The sequence below is a fragment of the Salmo salar genome, chromosome 13 (assembly GCF_965601325.2).
Source record: "Salmo salar chromosome 13, fSalSal1, whole genome shotgun sequence".
NCBI lineage: Eukaryota > Metazoa > Chordata > Actinopteri > Salmoniformes > Salmonidae > Salmo > Salmo salar.
This window is the reverse complement of record NC_138303.1, coordinates 54597204-54617367: the sequence shown is the minus strand read 5'-3', so window position 1 is coordinate 54617367 and position 20164 is coordinate 54597204. Positions and strand designations below refer to the sequence as shown.

Below are 20164 nucleotides of genomic sequence, written 5' to 3'. Positions count from 1 at the left end.
AATAGAGAGATGTAACGACGGTCGTCAGGAATGGACCAAGGCGCAGGGGGTTGAGTGCTCATAATTAACTTTTTAATGAAAACACTTCTACAAACAAAACAAAACGATGGACGACGAAGACAGACTTGAAGGCACAAGACAGCAATTCAAGTGACAACCTCCCACAAATTACAAACACACCCTAATATATAGGACTCTCAAGCAAAGGCAACTAGACAACACCTGCCTTCAATTCAGAGTCCACACCCCAATTAACTAAAAATAGAAACAGACTAACTAGAAAGAACATAGACTAACAGAGCAGTGACCAAAAACCCCAGAATACATAAATCAACTACCCTCTACATAATACACACACCCTGAACCACATAAACCAAATATCCTCTGCCACGTCCTGACCAGCCTACACTAACAAAATAACCCTCACACTGGTCAGAACGTTACAAGAGAATGATTAATTTCAGCTTTTATTTCTTTCATCACATTCCCAGTGGGTCAGAAGTTTACATACACTCAATTAGTATTTGGTAACATTGCCTTTAAATTGTTTAACTTGGGTCGAAGTGTACATACACTCAATTAGTATTTGGTAACATTGCCTTTAAATTGTTTAACTTGGGTCAAATGTTTTGAGTAGCCTTCCACAGGCTTCCCACAATAAGTTGGGTGAATTTTGGCCCATTTCTCCTGACAGAGCTGGTGTAACTGAGTCAGGTTTGTAGACCTCCTTGCTCGCACACGCTTTTTCAGTTCTGCCCACAAATTTTCTATAGGATTGAGGTCAGGGCTTTGTGATGGCCACTCCAATACCTTGACTTTGTTGTCCTTAAGCCATTTTGCCACAACTTTGGAAGTATGCTTGGGGTCGTTGTCCATGTGGAAGACCCATTTGCGACCAAGCTTTAACTTCCTGACTGATGTCTTGAGATGTAGCTTCATATATCCACATATTTTGATGATGCTATCTATTTTGTGAAGAGCACCAGTCCCTCCTGCAGCATAGCACCCCCACAACATGATGCTGCCACCCCCGCTTCACAGTTGAGATGCTGTTCTTCGGCTTGCAAGCCCCCCCTTTTTCCTCCAAACATAACGATGGTCATTATGGCCAAACAGTTCTATTTTTGTTTCATCAGACCAGAGGACATTTCTCCAAAAAGTACGATCTTTGTCCACATGTGCAGTTGCAAACCGTAGTCTGGCTTTTTTATGGCGGTTTTGGAGCAGTGGCATCTTCCTTGCTGAGCGGCCTTTCATGTTAAATTTATCAATCACATTTATATAGCCCTTCTTACATCAGCTGATATCTCAAAGTGCTGTACAGAAACCCAGCCTAAAACCCCAAACAGCAAGCAATGGAGGTGTAGAAGCATGGTGGCTAGGAAAAACTCCCTAGAAAGGCCAAGACCTTGGAAGAAACATAAAGAGGAACCAGGCTATGAGGGGTGGCCAGTCCTTTTCTGGCTGTGCCGGGTGAAGATTATAACAGAATATGGCCAAGATGTTAAAATGTTCATAAATGGCCAGCATAGTCAAATAATAATAATCACAGTAGTTGTTGAGGGTGCAACAAGTCAGCACCTCAGGAGTAAATGTCAGTGTCATTGAGAGCATCTCTACCGCTCCTGCTGTCTCTAGAGAGTTGAAAACAGCAGGTCTGGGACAGGTAGCATGTCCGGTGAACAGGTCAGGGTTTCATAGCCGCAGGCAGAACAGTTGAAACTGGAGCAGCAGCACGGCCAGGCGGACTGGGGACAGCAAGGAGTCATCATGCCAGGTAGTCCTGAGGCATGGTAATAGGGCTCATGTCCTCTGAAAGAAAAAAAGAGAAAATTAGAGAGCATACATAAATTCACACAGGACACCGGATAAGACAGGAGAAATACTCCAGATATAACAGACTGACCCTAGCCTCCCGACACATAAACTACTGCAGCATAAATACTGGAGGCTGAGACAGGAGGGGTCAGGAGACACTAACGTCCGATGATAACAGCGGACAGAGCCAAACAGGCAGGATATAAACCCACCCACTTTGCCAAAGCACAGCCCCCACACCACTAGAGGGATAGCTTCAACCACCAACTTACCATCCTGAGCCGATGTCGATATAGGACTCGTTTTACTGTGGATATAGATACTTTTGTACCTGTTTCCTTCAGCATCTTCACAAGGTTATTTACTGTTGTTCTGGGATTGATTTGTACTTTTCACACCAAAGTACATTCATCTCTAGGAGACAGAACGCATCTTCTTCCTGAGCGGTATGATGGCTGCGTGGTCCCATGGTGTTTATACTTGCGTACTATTGTTTGTACAGAGGAACGTGGTACCTTCAGGCATTTGGAAATTGCTCCCAAGGATGAACCAGACTTGTGGAGGTCTACAATTTATTTTCTGAGATCTTGGCTGATTTCTTTTGATTTTCCCATGATGTCAAGCAAAGAGGCACTGCGTTTGAAGTTAGGCCTTGAAATACATCCACAGGTACACCTCCAATTGACTCAAATGATGTCAATTAGCCTATCAGAAGTTTCTAAAGCCATGACATCATTTTCTGGAATTTTCCAAGCTGTTTAAAGGCACAGTCAAATTAGTGTATGTAAACTTCTGACCCACTGGAATTGTGATACAGTGAATTATAAGTGAAATAATCTGTCTGTAAACAATTGTTGGAAAAATTACTTGTGTCATGCACAAAGTAGGTGTCCTAACCGACTTGCCAAAACTATAGTTTGTTAACAAGAAATTTGTAGAGTGGTTGAAAAACGAGTTTTAATGACTCCAACCTAAGTGTGTGTAAACGTCCGACTTCAACTGTACTTCTGGTGTACCAAAATGCAATGATGCTGTCGGTCTGATTGAGGTGTTAGTGACAGACAGGATGAAATAGAAAAATCAAGGGAGGAATGTAGCAAGGAAGTCTTATTAAAAGAGGAGACTGTGGTCTTGCTGCTATCACATGAAGTTGTATAGAGAGAGCGAAATATCTTTCTCATTATGAAGAAGTCTTCTGATGAGTGTTTTCCACAGCCAAGTAGGGACAAGCTCTTTATAAAGTCTGCAGGGATTAATCTCCACCAGGCAGGAGCAGGAGGGATTTACCAGGCTAAGAGCAAATGCCCCTCTTATTCAATGTCACCAAGTTCAGCACTATCCTGAGTCCCAGACCTGTTTGCTCTGTCTTGCCAACGCCACATGACAATGACATCAAATGAGTTGGCAAGACAGCACAAACACAACTGGGACTTGGGCTATAGTTGCCTGCCCTATGTGAATCTGACTTGAATCTGCTTTGGACCATCTAGCCACTGTGTTTATTCCCCCAAATGTTGTTCCTATTGGTCAAGGGCTTAGTGAGGATGAGCAATCAGAAAGAGAGGCAGAGAATTGGTGCACTGTCATGTCATCCGCGGATCTGCTTATCCTCCTAGAGCTGCTGCTGTGTGGGAGATGTAGAGGGCAGCTTTGTGAAGAAATTCAGTATTCTCCTCTCTCCACACACCTCTCTCTCTCTCTCTGCTCTCTCTCTTTCCATCTTCCTCCCACTCTTTCTGCCTTTCTCGACTCTACAGTATAAGCACATCTCACTTGAACATGTGCAACTTTATAATTTGTTATTCAATTAAATTCCTGATTTAAATGTTCTCCTCCACATGAGAGTTGAACCATTTCATTATGAAGTTGTTGCTAGTCTTTTAATTTGGTCTCTGAAATTGAAATCAATTTCTTTACCCCTCTTCACCAAACCCAAAGCCACTCAATCTTACTAACTGCATCATATTGGCATAAACTTATTGCACAAGTATTGATGGCCACTGCCTTTGTCCTACGTGTGCTACGGCTGCACCTGGGGATGTGAGTTGAGATGGTGTAAGAACAGTCTCTCTCTAGCCCAGAGACATAAGCTATGTTCGAATACCCATACTAACATACTGTATACTACATACTTAATGAGTATTTACTGCATACTATATACTATTAGTTCATTTTAGTATACAATAAACAAACAGTATGCTTTCAGTTGAGCGTACTAGCTCTTCACATGTCTACCGGAAGTTGATGCTGTTGCTATGCAACCTCTTGGTAGCTAATTAGTTAGCATAACAAATTACTAGTTAGACATTTTACGACTTCGGGTGTGTTCTTTAAATTCAATCTGGAGTGCGAGAGCGAGCTTGTAAATTCAGAGTGTTGTCAGATTGTCCATTTGTAAATTCAGAGCGTTTTGCTCTTGGAGCGTACACTGGAAGCTCGGGCCGAGGAGTATGGTTGATTTGAGCGTTCTGACCTTACAACGGCAGTCAAGCACCCAAGCTAATGTTGGTTAGCTTGCTAGCTACTTCCAGACACAAATGGGACCACTCTGATCATTTTACTCGCCCTCGCAGAGCTGGTTAAGCAGATGTCATGTTATCCAGAGCATTGGTGACTGTAACTGTGCTGATGGCAACAATTTAATTACGCTTTTTTGCCGACGTTTACTGACACCGGCCATATTCAACAGGTGTTGAGCGCTCGTAAATTCATTGTTCTGCTCTCTGGTACACTTAGACGAGAGTCCTCTGAAATCGGAGTAGATAACCAGAGCGAATTTACAAAAGCACCCGAATGTCCATTGAGAACGCACAATGTCTAAACCATTTAGCTAAGCTAAGAATGACGGGACTAGTCAAGTCAATAAACATTGTGTGGGTTGTTAGTTAGTTAGTTAGCCTATAGTTATTATACTGGCAAGTTTGATGTATAAGTAGCCAACTAATGTTAGGTAGCTAGCTAACGACATACCGGTACATACTGCTGTAATGATTCTTGAATACTGATTCTTAACATTTGTCATAATTAGTTAAAGTAATGAATTTGTATCCGCTCTCGTTGTACTTCGACTGCATATTTTCTGCCATTTTCTTCAGATCTGGAAACAATGTGAAGCCACGCCCATTTCCTGAAGAATTGCATTATGGACCCTAAAGTACTGAAATAGTGTCCTCTACATGTATACTTCATATTTTGTCGAATTTAGTACGACATCGGGGAACTTTTGGCATACTATATCCATACTATGACCAATAAGCATAATATAATAATCAATTCACATCACAAATAGTATGGTTACTGCGGTTAGTATGAGTATTCGAACACAGCTCTAGATTTTTTTTAATGTGTATCACTTCGCTTTGACAACACTGGCCTTGTCATTCATGCCATTAAAGCATTTTGAATTTGATTTCCCTGAGCCCCTAGCTAATGGAGACTCTTTCTTTCTCTCTCTCTCTCTGTCTCTCTTTCTCTCTCTCTTGCTTCTGTCTAATTACTTCAATCAGGCTGTTTAATCGAGGTGATTTGTCAGGGCTGGGCTGGCGAGACAGGAACAGGGAGCCAGTCTGTCTGATATACTGTATGCCCTAGTCAGTCACTGTGACTGTGTATGTTGAGGGCAATGGGGCTGGCAAAATGGCCCTCAACTCATTTAGCGTATCTATCGCTGCTGTTCTCTCTGTTCTCTACTGTATGGACACACACACACTCGCACATACACACAATCCACACTCAGTTTAACATTAATTTAAACAGGTGTGTGTGTGTGTGTGTGTGTGTGTGTGTGTGTGTGTGTGTGTGTGTGTGTGTGTGTGTGTGTGTGTGTGTGTGTGTGTGTGTGTGTGTGTGTGTGTGTGTGTGTGTGTTAATCAGTGACGTTTAACCCCCACAACAGCACTAATTAACAGACAGGATCAGAGATGTAAAGTTTGGCTGCTAGTCCACTAATAGCCCCTGAAAAAAAAACTCAATACATCACCATTTATGCACATTGATTTTGAGTTTAGAATAGATTTTTACCACTCTAATGCAACTCAAAAAGCAATCTTGCATCTGAGAGACCCAGAAAGGACAGATTTTGTTGTGTTACGGAACTACACTGAATAATTCCCAGTAGGTATTTGTCTGTGAATGGGCTCTAGCTTACCATGAATACATTTAGATCGCCCTTTTTTAGAAAAGAGGTGTACCCCTGCACATTGACTTGGCACCGGTACTCCTTGTATATAGCCTCGTTTTATTTTGTTACCATTTCCCCCCAAAAATCGTATTTTCTTGTTTCTTTCTTTATTTTTGTCTCTGCATTGTTGGGAAAGGGCTCGAAAGCATTTCACAGTAAAGTCTACACCTGTTGTATTCGGCGCATGTGACAAATAACATTTTGATTGATCTTTGTGTAACCGGTGTGAAATGGCAGGATAGTTTGCGGTGCGCGCTAGTGGCATTTCAATCAGTGATGCCACTCACTCTGAGACCTTGAAGTAGTTGTTTCTCTTGCTCTGCAAGAGTTGCGGCTTTTGTGGAGCGATAGGTAACGATGAGTCAAAGTCGAGGGTTCCTGTTTCGATCCCAGGTTGGGGCAAGGAGAGGGACAGAAGGAATACTGTTACATTTGCGTCTGAAATGAAGAGAGAAAAAAATGTATCAAAATGCATAACCTCTGCAGAGAGGCCTGGAATCTCAAACAAATATCTTCTGGTCAGAAGATCCACAGGTGATGCAGGGGTATTCTAGCCCCACAGCACATCAACCTCAACCCCAGTATTGTTGTAAAACCACAGCCGTTACACGCACCGTTAAGCGTACGCCCACTGCCCATGGTTAGCCAATCCCCTCAGACAATCCCGCAGGGTAGACCAATCGGGGAGAACGGAGGTGTCTGACTTTAGGCTTGGCTGCGCCATAAATCCATGTGAGAGGAGTCCAGAGAGGGAGGAGACTGTTGTGTATATTCTACACAGGGACACTTGAAGTCAGTCTTAAATGAATCGTTGTAAATTAACAGCAAGCTTGAGAGGTCACAGTCAAATTTAGATGCATAAAGTACCAGTCTGAAGTGAGCTCCGCCGGGGCAGTCTCGTTAGTTCTCTTATATACTGCTTACACAGACAAGTTATATTTGCATGATTTAGCTTATTCATCATTAAAGTTTGGTTCATGCATGTGACCGACTAATACGAGGCTTCTTCTCTCCAAGCTGAGACCTTGAAACTGAGATATCCTTTCATTCTCAAAACAAGGTTCTGTGCGTACTGTCAAATTGCAGATACTGATGGTGAGGATTCGTTCAATCAGTCACTTGCATGAACACAGAAATTGGTTATTAGAAAAGCACAAACATAACATTTTCCATCACAAGACGGTGGTGGAGGAGGAGGCCAGGAGGGTGAGGAAGAGGAGACAAGGAGAGGAATAGGAGAAGAGAGGAGGACGAGGAGGACATTACAGTACACTATAACTATCTGTTCCACAGAGCTCTTATAGCTTGGGGTTGTGAGTCTGACACCTTATTTATGTCTTTACACTAGCTGTCAGTAAACAGAGCGGGTGTAAAGCGTTAATATATCTCAGCCTGCTATCATCAGGACAGTGAAGTGTGAAGGAAGGAGAGTGCCTAAAGCCAAGCATTTTGTTTTGGTGTGTGAGAGCATTAGTGCACAATACGATCCTATTCTATTTTAAAGCTTTTCACCCTCTCCCTCTTTTTATAGCACTGTCAAGGCACGGAAGGGTAGAACACAATGTAGAACCCACACCCAGACATAGTATATACAGTGAGGGAAAAAAGTATTTGATCCCCTGCTGATTTTGTACTTTTGCCCACTGACAAAGAAATGATCAGTCTATCATTTTAATGGTAGGTTTATTTGAACAGTGAGTGACAGAATAACAACAACAAAATCCAGAAAAACGCATGTCAAAAATGTTATAAATTGATTTGCATTTGAATGCGGGAAGTAAGTATTTGACCCCCTCTCAATCAGAAAGATTTCTGGCTCCCAGGTGTCTTTTATACAGGTAATGAGCTGAGATTAGGAGCACACTCTTAAAGGGAGTGCTCCTAATCTCAGTTTGTTACCTGTATAAAAGACACCTGTCCACAGAAGCAAACAATCAATCAGATTCCAAACTCTCCACCATGGCCAAGACCAAAGAGCTCTCCAAGGATGTCAGGGACAAGATTGTAGACCTACACAAGGCTGGAATGGGCTACAATACCATCGCCAAGCAGCTTGGTGAGAAGTTGACAACAGTTGGTGCGATTATTCGCAAATGGAAGAAACACAAAAGAACTGTCAATCCCCCCTGGGTTGGGGCTCCATGCAAGATCTCACCTCGTGGAGTTGCAATGATCATGAGAACGGTGAGGAATCAGCCCAGAACTACACGGGAGGATCTTGTCAATGATCTCAAGGCAGCTGGGACCATAGTCACCAAGAAAACAACTGGTAACACACTACGCCGTGAAGGACTGAAATCCTGCAGCACCCACAAGGTCCCCCTGCTCAAGAAAGCACATATACATGCCCGTCTGAAGTTTGCCAATGAACATCTGAATGATTCAGAGGACAACTGGTGAAAGTGTTGTGGTCAGATGAGACCAAAATGGAGCTCTTTGGCATCAACTCAACTCGCCGTGTTTGGAGGAGGAGGAATGCTGCCTATGACCCCAAGAACACCATCCCCACCGTCAAACATGGAGGTGGAAACATTATGCTTTGGGGGTGTTTTTCTGCTTAGGGGACAGGACAACTTCACCGCATCAAAGGGGCGATGGACGGGGCCATGTACCGTCAAATCTTGGGTGAAAACCTCCTTCCCTCAGCCAGGGCATTGAAAATGGGTCGTTGATGGGTATTCCAGCATGACAATGACCCAAAACACACGGCCAAGGCAACAAAGGAGTGGCTCAAGAAGAAGCACATTAAGGTCCTGAAGTGGCCTAGCCAGTCTCCAGACCTTAATCCCATAGAAAATCTGTGGAGGGAGCTGAAGGTTCGAGTTGCCAAACGTCACCCTCGAAACCTTAACGACTTGGAGAAGATCTGCAAAGAGGAGTGGGACAAAATCCCTCCTGAGATGTGTGCAAACCTGGTGGCCAACTACCAGAAACGTCTGACCTCTGTGATTGCCAACAAGGGTTTTGCCACTAAGTACTAAGTCATGTTTTGCAGAGGGGTCAAATACTTATTTCCCTCATTAAAATGCAAATCAATTTATAACATTGTTGACATGCGTTTTTCTGGATTTTTTGGTTATTCTGTCTCTCACTGTTCAAATAAACCTACCATTAAAATTATAGACTGATAATTTCTTTGTCAGTGGGCAAACATACAAAATCAGCAGGGGATCAAATACTTTTTTCCCTCACTGTATGTCTAGTGACTACAGTGATGCACACAAACACAGTAAAGTAACATTATGTATGGTGATGGGGCCTGCCTCATGCATGGAAAGATATGAATATAAAGTGAGTTGAGTTCTTTGCCACTCTGTTGTGATTGTGATGTGGCTGACAAGCCCTGCTAGGCTGAGAAATTACTAGAGATTGCTATAGAGCAGGGAATGACTGGTGTCTCACACACACGCACACGCACGCGCACGCACGCGCACGCACGCGCACGCACGCGCACGCACGCGCGCGCACGCACGCACACACACACACACACACACACACACACACACACACACACACACACACACACACACACACACACACACACACACACACACACACACACTACAGTAGAGCAGGGAGTGACTAGTGGTGGTGTCACACTGGGCTGTCTCTGTTCTGTACTGTGAGACCTCCTAGACCACTACCTTAATCTCCTGTCCCTAGCCGCGGTACTGATATCGCTGGGCAATTCTGGGATAAATAGACACAGCACCTACTCAGCTTTCTGGTCTGGTTCAGACTACTGCTATTATTTTCACTATTTATTGGGATTGGTGCCGTGACTGACTGGCAATGAACAAAGGGAGTCTCTTTTACTGAGTGGGAATGTGTTTCAGCAGCACCGACCACCAGTGGACAGCTCCCGCAGTGTGTTCAGTTCAGCAGCTTTTGAATGTGTTTCAGCACCGACCACCAGTGGACAGCTCACGCAGTGTGTTCAGTTCAGCAGCTTTTGCTACATCTACAGAGAAAGATAGTGCCATTGAAACAACTGATAGAGAGAGCATGTTGTAAAATGCTAAGTAGCAGATTGACAAATACTAAAATACAAGATATTGAACAAAAGGAATCATACAGACGGTCGTCCTTCATTCCTTCCACAGCTCTCTCTGCATTTGACCTTGAGTTGTGTTCTAAATAGCTCCTCTGTGATGCTCGCTGAACAGTTTTCCTTCTCAGAGACTGTGTGCTCTGTGTTCTTCTGGCAGTCCTCCAATAGAACTAACTGGCAGGGAGTCATGACTCCCATCCAGAACTGTACAATCTGTGTGTGGACATTGGAGCGGTTGTCAGTGGTAATGTCTGAACGGGTTTGTTACAAAGCTACGCTGAGAAATAGAGCTTGTTTTCCACCCACATACAAATACAGTATATCTAGTACAGCATTAGTTAACATAGCCACAAAACATACATTCAATAGGCAATTATCCCACTCTGGTTCTTCTAACATAAAGTATACGTATATACCACAGAGATCCTATTAAATTACTAATATGTCAATCTGAGTTTTACCACAGAGATCCTATTAAATTACTTATGTGTCAATCTATGAGTTTTACCACAGTTATCCTATTAAATTACTAATATGTCAATCTGAGTTTCACCACAGAGATCCTATTAAATTACTAATATGTCAATCTATGAGTTTCACCACAGAGATCCTTTTAAATTACTAATATGTTAACCTGAGTTTCACCACAGAGATCCTATTAAATTACTAATATGTTAACCTGAGTTTCACCACAGAGATCCTATTAAATTACTAATGTGTCAATCTATGAGTTTTACCACAGTGATCCTATTAAATTCCTAATATGTCAATCTGAGTTTCACCACAGAGATCCTATTAAATTACTATGAGTTTCACCCCACATGATGGTGACCCACAGGATTCTAGCCAATGCTGATAACGTTGAGAAATTGGCTAACAGGATTGAGTGTATTGATGTGTTGTGTACCACTGGGGTTTCTAGTGAGCTCCACCCCTATTTCTGCTGTCAGAATAAAACATGGTATGTAGAAAGGGGCATCAAGGAATGACTCTGGGGAATTGGTGATCTAGCAAAGTGAATCATCTGACACATGCGCAGGCCACACGCACGCATGCCCACACACAGCGAATCATCTCTCTCTCACGTGTGTACACACACAAACACAGGGGCCGGAAGAAAGGACTAGGGAGATTTTAAGTTGAGCTGGCACAGCAAATCACCTGCATGTCCTTTCCCCAGTTGTGTTGTGTATCAATTAAGCCATACTAAGGGAAACGCATTCCACTACATATGTTTTCTGGCCAGCCATCTTATCCCCTTCTGGTCAAGCTGTACATTTATGCCCCCCGTTTGGAGATGACGTGGCGTTACACACGCACCAGCGCCCGTTGTGACAGATGGCGATAAGCCTTGCTGCTCTCTCTGATAGGACGGGAAACGTGTGATATTGTAAATGACTAGCCGTGTGTGTGTGTGTGTGTGTGTGTGTGTGTGTGTGTGTGTGTGTGTGTGTGTGTGTGTGTGTGTGTGTGTGTGTGTGTGTGATGCTGTTGCTCTCTGTGCCTGGCTATATTCTCCATCTCCTGTCTGCACCATATCTTAGTCACTAAGACTTAGTGGTTCCCATATTTTGCCTTTGCCATGACAGTTAGCCATCACTCCTCCTCACTGCCTTGCAAATATATCTTTGAGTCCTGCCCTGTCTGCTCTGTTCCACCGAGTAAATCAACTGTGTGTGTGTGTGTGTGTGTGTGTGTGTGTGTGTGTGTGTGTGTGTGTGTGTGTGTGTGTGTGTGTGTGTGTGTGTGTGTGTGTGTGTGTGTGTGGTGTGTGTGTGTGTGTGTGTGTGTGTGTGTGTGTGTGTGTGTGTATTAATATCCTCATGGGTACCAGAAGTCCTTACAAGGATAGTACAACAAGGTAAATTCTCGCTCGTGGGGGTATTTCCCACATCCCAACGAGGACAAAAGCTATTTTAAGCTTACAGGTTAGGTTTAGGGTTAGAGAAAATAGGATTTTGAATTGAAATCCATTTTAGGTCCCCTCAAGGATAGTTAAACATATGCTGTGCGCATGCTTGCGTGTGTGCCTGCGACTGTGTGTGTCTCTGTGTGTGCCTTGAGTGTGTTGTTGGTCTACTCCCACTGAGTGTGTGTTCTCTCCTGTAGGTACTCTGAGGAGGAGATCAGGCAGAAGGTCGGCACCTTCAGACAGATGCTGATGGAGAAAGAGGGGGTAATCACCAGAGTGGGAGCACACACACGCCCACCGTAAGTCATACTCTCCTCCGTATTGCTCTGTTGCTCTCTCTTTCTCTCTATATCTGTCTCTCTCTCTGTCTCTCTCTCTCTGTCTCTCTCCCTCCTTTCATGCTGTATCACAACCAGCCATGATTGGGAGTCCCATAGGGAGGCGCACAATTGGCTCAGCGTCGTCCATGTTTGGCCGGTGTAGGCCGTCATTTTAAATAAGAATTTGTTATTAAATGACTTGCCTCAAATAAAGGTTAAAATATATATACAGTTGAAGTCGGAAGTTTACATACACTTAGGTTGGAGTCATTAAAACTCGTTTTTCAACCACTCCACAAATTTCTTGTTAACAAACTATACTTTTGGCAAGTCGGTTAGGACATCTACTTTGTGCATGACAAGTCATTTTTCCAACAATTGTTTACAGACAGATTATTTCAATTATAATTCACTGTTTCACAATTCCAATGGGTCAGAAGTTTACATACACTAAGTTGAATGTGCCTTTAAATAGCTTGGAAAATTCCAGAAAATTTGAGTCAATTGAGTCAATTGGAGGTGTACCTGTGGATGTATTTCAAGGCCTACCTTCAAACTCAATGCTTCTTTGCTTGACATCATGGGAAAATCAAAAGAAATCAGCCTTGAAATCATCCTTGAGAGCAATTTCCAAACGCCTGAAGGTACCACGTTCATCTGTACAAGCAATAGTACGCAAGTATAAACACCATGGGACCAGGCAGCCGTCATACCGCTCAGGAAGGAGACGCGTTCTGTCTCCTAGAGATGAACGTACTTTGGTGCGAAAAGTGCAAATCAATCCCAGAACAACAGCAAAGGACCTTGTGAAGATACTGGAGGAAACAGGTACAAAAGTATCTATATCCACAGTAAAACGAGTCCTATATCGACATAACCTGAAAGGCCGCTCAGCAAGGAAGAAGCCACTGCTCCAAAACCGCCATAAAAAATCCAGACTACGTTTTGCAACCGCACATGAGGACAAAGATTGTACTTTTTGGAGAAATGTCCTCTGGTCTGATGAAACAAAAATAGAACTGTTTGGCCATAATGACCATCGTTATGTTTGGAGGAAAAAGGGGGAGGCTTGCAAGCCAAAGAACACCATTCCAACCGTGAAGCACGGGGGTGGCAGCATCATGTTGTGGGGGTGCTTTGCTGCAGGAGGGGCTGGTGCTCTTCACAAAATAGATGGCATCATGGGGAAAGAAAATGATGTGGATATATTGAAGCTACATCTCAAGACATCAGTCAGGAAGTTAAAGCTTGGTCTCAAATGGGTGTATGTAAACTTCTGACCCACTGGGAATGTGATGAAAGAAATAAAAGCTGAAATAAATCATTCTCTCAACTATTATTCTGGCATTTCACATTCTTAAAATAAAGTGGTGATCCTAACTGACCTAAGACAGGGAATTTTTACTTGGACTTAATGTCATGAATTGTGAAAAACTGAGTTTAAATGTATTTGGCTAAGATGTATGTAAACTTCCGACTTCAACTGTATATATATATATATATATATATATATATATATATATATATATATATATATATATATATATATATATATATATAATTCACACACGTTAACCCACTTCATATCGTTACGTGTATTTTCAGTTACATTTTCCCTCTGCCCTTCCCTATGCCCCAAGCATCAATTGAAATAGAATATGAGCATAGCCAGAAGGTTATCACTGAGCACCCTTCCTATTTTATAGGCCTATCAGATCAGGTTCTCCAGTCCTGTCGTCCCATCTCAGAGCTAATGATGTGTAATGTTTCTGATGCCCCGTATCATCACATAGGGCTGACTAATGACTGTCTCTCCCTGGCATGCATTGTCACCTTGGCTGTGACCTGACGTTTGCCTATGCATCAATTCTGAGCGAGAGAGAGAGAGAGAGAGAGAGAGATAGAGATGAATTTGGCCCTGTTCCTGAGGCATAGACATAATTCTCCCTTCTGCAGCATTCAGAGCTCAGGAAAGCCTTGGTGTGGAAAATTGAGACAGGAGGGTAGCAATTAGCAAAAGAGTTTGCTCCTTTGAGCCAAGTTTACTGACTCTCGCTGTTTCTCACACACACAAACATTTAGCAGAAGCTCTTATCCAGAGTGAGTGCGTACATTTTCATATTTGTTTGTACTCATCCCCTGTGGGAATCAAACCCACAACCCTGGCGTTGCAAGTGCCATGATCTACCAACTGAGCCACAGGGGACCAAAACACACACACACACATTTTGAATAAGTGTCTTGGAGACAGGGTTTTTGGTCAGTTATCATTTTCCAGCCATAATATAAATTAAATCCGGAGGTACTTTATAACTTCCTCCTGTGGTTTCCATGGGGATACGGAGCAGTAGTAGCAGTTTGCTTGTCTGTTGTTTCATGCAGGACCATCAGAATGCTACTGCTCCCATAGGCAATAATGTCTGCTCTGCATTGACCAATCATGATAAATATATATATATATAAATTAAATCCGGAGGTACTTTATAACTTCCTCCTGTGGTTTCCATGGGGATACGGAGCAGTAGTAGCAGTTTGCTTGTCTGTTGTTTCATGCAGGACCATCAGAATGCTACTGCTCCCATAGGCAATAATGTCTGCTCTGCATTGACCAATCATGATCAGACCTCAGCAAAAAGCCTTCCTCGTTAGTGATTCTGACCAGGAAGAACACGCACAGATTCTGCAGAACAAGCAATAACCACCACCACTTGACAGTCTTTATCCCTACTGCCAAGTGTTCCTCGTATTTCAGTTCCACCATTGATTTCAGTCTGAGCTCAGGGGATTCTCTCTCTCTCTCTCTCTCTCTCTCTCTCTCTCTCTCTCTCTCTCTCTCTCTCTCTCTCTCTTTTGTATGTAACGTGCAAAATCTATATACTCTTATATATGTTTGTCATATTTTTCTCTTGTAAAGAGAATAGGAAATGCAGATGTTGTTGGTGTTGGGCAAGGCTATGTATGTTTGTGCACATGGAAGTCAGTGATTTATCTTTACTGTAGGTTAATGAGGTAATACAAATGTGATGTGACTGCAATGTGACAAGTTATTAGGCCCTTAGTTGACTAAAATGGCCCAGACAATAACTAGATGAAATCATTAATTAAATGCCAAAAATGTGACTAAGACTTAATACTATTTTAGTCAAATGACTAAGACTAGACTAAAAACTAAAGGAGTGCCAAAATTCACATTGCTTCAGAGACCCTAAAATAGTTCCCCTATGGCAGGGGTGTCAAACTCCAAGGAGGGCAGAGTGTCTGTGAGTTTTTGGGTTTTCCTTTCAATTAAGACCTACACAAACACGTGAGGGGAGTTCCTTACTATGCTGAACAAAAATATAAAAGCAATTTAAATACATTTATTAGGCCCTAATCTATGGATTTTACATGACTGGGCAGGGGTGCAGGCAGTCTCCCACTGGGGGAGCCAGGCCAAGCCAATCAGAATATGATTTTGCTCACAAAAGGGCTTTATTACTGACATAAATGCTACTCAGTTTCATCAGCTGTCTGGGTGGCTGGTCTCAGACGATCCCACAGGTGAAGAAGCTGAATGTGGAGGTCCTGGGCTAGCGTGGTTACATGGGGTCTGCGGTTGTGAGGCCGGTTGGACACACTGCCAAATTCGCTAAAACTACGTTGGAGGCAGCTTATGGTAGAGAAATTAACATTACATTATCTGGCAACAGCTCTGGTGGACATTCTTGCAGTCAGCATGCCAATTGCACGCTCTCTCAACTTGAGACATCTGTGGCATTGTGTTGTGTGACAAAACGGCACATTTTATTGTCCCCAGCACAAGGTGCACCTGTGTAATGATCAGGCTGTTTAATCAGCTTCTGTCAGGTGGAGGGATTATTTTGGCAAAGGAGAAATGCTCACTAACAGAGATGTAAAGCTTTTTGTGTGATTGGAACATTTCTGGGATCTTTTATTTCAGCTAATTTTTTTATTTCATCTTTATTTAACCAGGTAGGCCAGTTGAGAACAAGTTCTCATTTACAACTGCGACCTGGCCAAGATAAAGCAAAGCAGTGCGTCAAAAAACAACAACACAGAGTTACACATAAACAAACGTTCAGTCAATAACACAATAGAAAAGAAAAATAGAAAAATCTATGTACAGTGTGTGCAAATGTAGAAGAGTAGGGAGGTAGGCAATAAATAGGCCATAGAGGCGAAATCATTACAATTTAGCATTAGTACTGGAGTGACAGACGTGCAGATGATGATGTGCAAGTAGAGATACTGGGGTGCAAAAGAGCAAGAGGGTAAGTAATAATATGGGGATGAGGTAGTTGGGTGTGCTATTTTCAGATTGGCAGGTACAGTGATGGCAGGTACAGTGATCGGTAAGCTGCTCTGACTGCTTATGCTTAAAGTTAGAGAGGGAGATATACAGTGGGGGGAAAAAAGTATTTGATCCCCTGCTGATTTTGTACGTTTGCCCACTGACAAAGAAAGGATCAGTCTATAATTTTAATGGTAGGTTTATTTGAACAGTGAGAGACAGAATAACAACAAAAATATCCAGAAAAACGAATGTCAGAAATGTTATAAATTGATTTGCATTTTAATGAGGGAAATAAGTATTTGACCCCCTCTGAATCAGAAAGATTTCTGGCTCCCATGTGTCTTTTATACAGGTAACGAGCTGAGATTAGGAGCACACTCTTAAAGGGAGTGCTCCTAACCGCAGCTTGTTACCTGTAAAAAAGACACCTGTCCACAGAAGCAATCAATCAATCAGATTCCAAACTCTCCACCATGGCCAAGACCAAAGAGCTCTCCAAGGATGTCAGGGACAAGATTGTAGACCTACACAAGGCTGGAATGGGCTACAAGACCATCACCAAGCAGCTTGGTGAGAAGGTGACAACATTTGGTGCGATTATTCGCAAATGGAAGAAACACAAAAGAACTGTCAATATCCCTCGGCCTGGGGCTCCATGCAAGATCTCACCTCGTGGAGTTGCAATGATCATGAGAACGGTGAGGAATCAACCCAGAACTACACGGGAGGATCTTGTCAATGATCTCAAGGCAGCTGGGACCATAGTCACCAAGAAAACAATTGGTAACACACTACGCCATGAAGGACTGAAATCCTGCAGCGCCCGCAAGGTCCCCCTGCTCAAGAATACATATACATGCCCGTCTGAAGTTTGCCAATGAACATCTGAATGACTCAGAGGACAACTGGTGAAAGTGTTGTGGTCAGATGAGACCAAAATGGAGCTCTTTGACATCAACTCAACTCGCCGTGTTTGGAGGAGGAGGAATGCTGCCTATGACCCCAAGAACACCATCTCCACCGTCAAACACGGAGGTGGAAACTATGCTTTGGGGTTGTTTTTCTGCTAAGGGGACAGGACAACTTCACCGCATCAAAGGGACGATGGACGGGGCCATGTACTGTCAAATCTTAGGTGAGAACCTCCTTCCCTCAGCCAGGGCATTGAAAATGGGTCGTGCATGGGTATTCCAGCATGACAATGACCCAAAACACACGGCCAAGGCAACAAAGGAGTGGCTCGAGAAGAAGCACATTAAGGTCCTGGAGTAGCCTAGCCAGTCTCCAGACCTTAATCCCATAGAAAATCTGTGGAGGGAGCTGAAGGTTCGAGTTGCCAAACGTCAGCCTCGAAACCTTAATGACTTGGAGAAGATGTGCAAAGAGGAGTGGGACAAAATCCCTCCTGAGATGTGTGCAAACCTGGTGGCCAACTACAAGAAACGTCTGACCTCTGTGATTGCCAACAAGGGTTTTTCCACCAAGTACTAAGTCATGTTTTGCAGAGGGGTCAAATACTTATTTCCCTCATTAAAATGCAAATCAATTTATAACATTTTTGACATGCGTTTTTCTTGATTATTTTTGTTGTTATTCTGTCTCTCACTGTTCAAATAAACCTACTATTAAAATTATAGACTGATCATTTCTTTGTAAGTGGGCAAACGTACAAAATCAGCAGGGGATCAAATACTTTTTTCCCCCACTGTAAGACTCCAGCTTCAGAGATTTTTGCAATTCGTTCCAGTCATTCCAGTCAGAACTGGAAGGATAGGCGGCCAAAAGGAAGTGTTGGCTTTGGGGATGACCAGTGCAATATACCTGCTGGAGCGCATGCTACGGGTGGATGTTGCTATCGGTAGGATAGTCAGTTTTATGGTTGTATGTTTGGCAGCATGAGTGAAGGGGGCTTTGTTGCGAAATAGGAAGCCGATTCTAAATTTAATTTTGGATTGGAGATGCTTAATGTGAGTCTGGAAGGAGAGTTTACAGTCTAACCAGACACCTAGGTATTTGTAGTTGTCCACATATTCTAGGTCAGAACCATCCAGAGTAGTGATGCTCGTCGGGCGGGAGGGTGCGGGCAGCAATTGGTTGAAGAGCATGCACTTAGTTTTACTAGAATCAAAAGCAGTTGGAGGCCACGGAAAGAGTGTTGTATGGAGTTGAAGCTCGTTTGGAGGTTTGTTAGCACAGTATCCAAAGAAGGGCCAGAGGTATACAGAATGTTAACCTCTACATCACCAGAGGAACAGAGGAGGAGTAGGATAAGAGTACGGCTGAAGGCTAAAAGAACTGGTTGTCTAGTGCATTTGAAATGGTGAGTAAAAGGAGCAGATGTACAGACAAGGGTATGGTAGGATGTGAATACAGTGGAGGTAAGCCTAGGCATTGAGTGACGATGAGAGAGGTTTTGTCTCTAGAGGCACCATTTAAGCCAGGTGAGATCACCGCATGTGTGGGGGGTGGAACAAAAGGGCTAGCTAAGACATATTGAGCAGGGCTGGAGGCTCTACAGTGAAATAAGACAAAAATCACTAACCAAAACAGCAATAGACAAGGCATTAGGGAAAGGCATGTGTAGCCGAGTGATCATAGGGTCCAGTGAGTAGCTAGGCGAGCTGGAGGCACGGCGATTCAGACTGCTAGCAGGCTAGCAGACGGACCTCAGGGGGACGTGGCAACGGGAGAGCCTTTTGAAACCCCCTCGGATGGTTACGTCGGCAGACCAGTCGTGATGGATCGGCGGGGCTCCGTGTCGGCAGCAAAGAGTCCAGGCCAATTGGCAAAAGAGGTATTGAAGCCCAGGAATTGTCTGATGGTTCTCTTCGCCTAGCCGGGAGATGGGCCTTGCTCGAGGCTAGCTCCAGGCTAACTGGTGCTTGCTTCGGGACAGAGACGTTAGCCAGGAGTAGCCACTCGGATAGCAGCTAGCTAGCTGCAATGATCCAGAGTAAAGGTAGCTTGCGGTAGGAGCTTGTGGTAGGAATCCGGAGATGTGGTAGAGAAAAGCAGTCCGATATGCTCTGGGTTGATATCGCGATGTGCAGACTGGCAGGAATTGACCGGGCTTAGGCTGGCAGATGTCCGAGTTAACGGTGATGACCGCTAGCAGTGGCTAACTGACTACTAACTAGTAGTAGTTAGCTGGCAATCTAGTAGTTAGCTGGCTAGTTAGCTGGCAATCTTCTGAAGGGGGTTCCGGTTCTAATGTATAAAAATAGCAGATCCGTACCACATTGGGTGAGGCGGGTTGCAGGAGAGCATGATCAGTCCGTAGAAGGAAATTCAGATTCAAAATGTTACAAATATATACAAACTATATACGAAGAATAACGATATATATACACAGGACGGGACAAGACAATCAGAACAGACATCCCACTGCTACGCCATGTTGGAAATGGGGACCAACACCTACAACCTGGGACCAACACTTTATATGTTGCATTTATATTTTTGTTCAGTATAATTAGTGACCTTAATTCATCATACAAGAGTGGAGCGAAAACCCGCGGACACTCATCCCTCTGTGGAATGAGTTTGACACCCCTGCCCTATGGCATCGTTCTCAAGAACCTTATTTGGT

The 20164-nt window shown here is 43.4% G+C and overlaps 1 protein-coding gene and 1 long non-coding RNA gene across 2 annotated transcripts in view; one reads left to right on the top strand and one right to left on the bottom strand.

The window, feature by feature from the left end:
• Positions 1–20164, top strand: part of LOC106567404 (uncharacterized) — a 170929-nt gene that overhangs the window by 117714 nt on the left and 33051 nt on the right. The window contains exon 3 of the mRNA XM_014136599.3: positions 12159–12260. Within this exon, the coding sequence (XP_013992074.1) occupies positions 12159–12260 (102 nt within the window). The remainder of the gene's footprint in view (positions 1–12158; positions 12261–20164) is intronic.
• LOC145860047 (uncharacterized) lies at positions 51–4932 on the bottom strand. The gene is made up of 2 exons (XR_014380107.1): positions 4789–4932; positions 51–1812 (listed from the first exon to the last, which is right to left on the bottom strand). It is a non-coding gene; the product is annotated as an uncharacterized LOC145860047 (long non-coding RNA).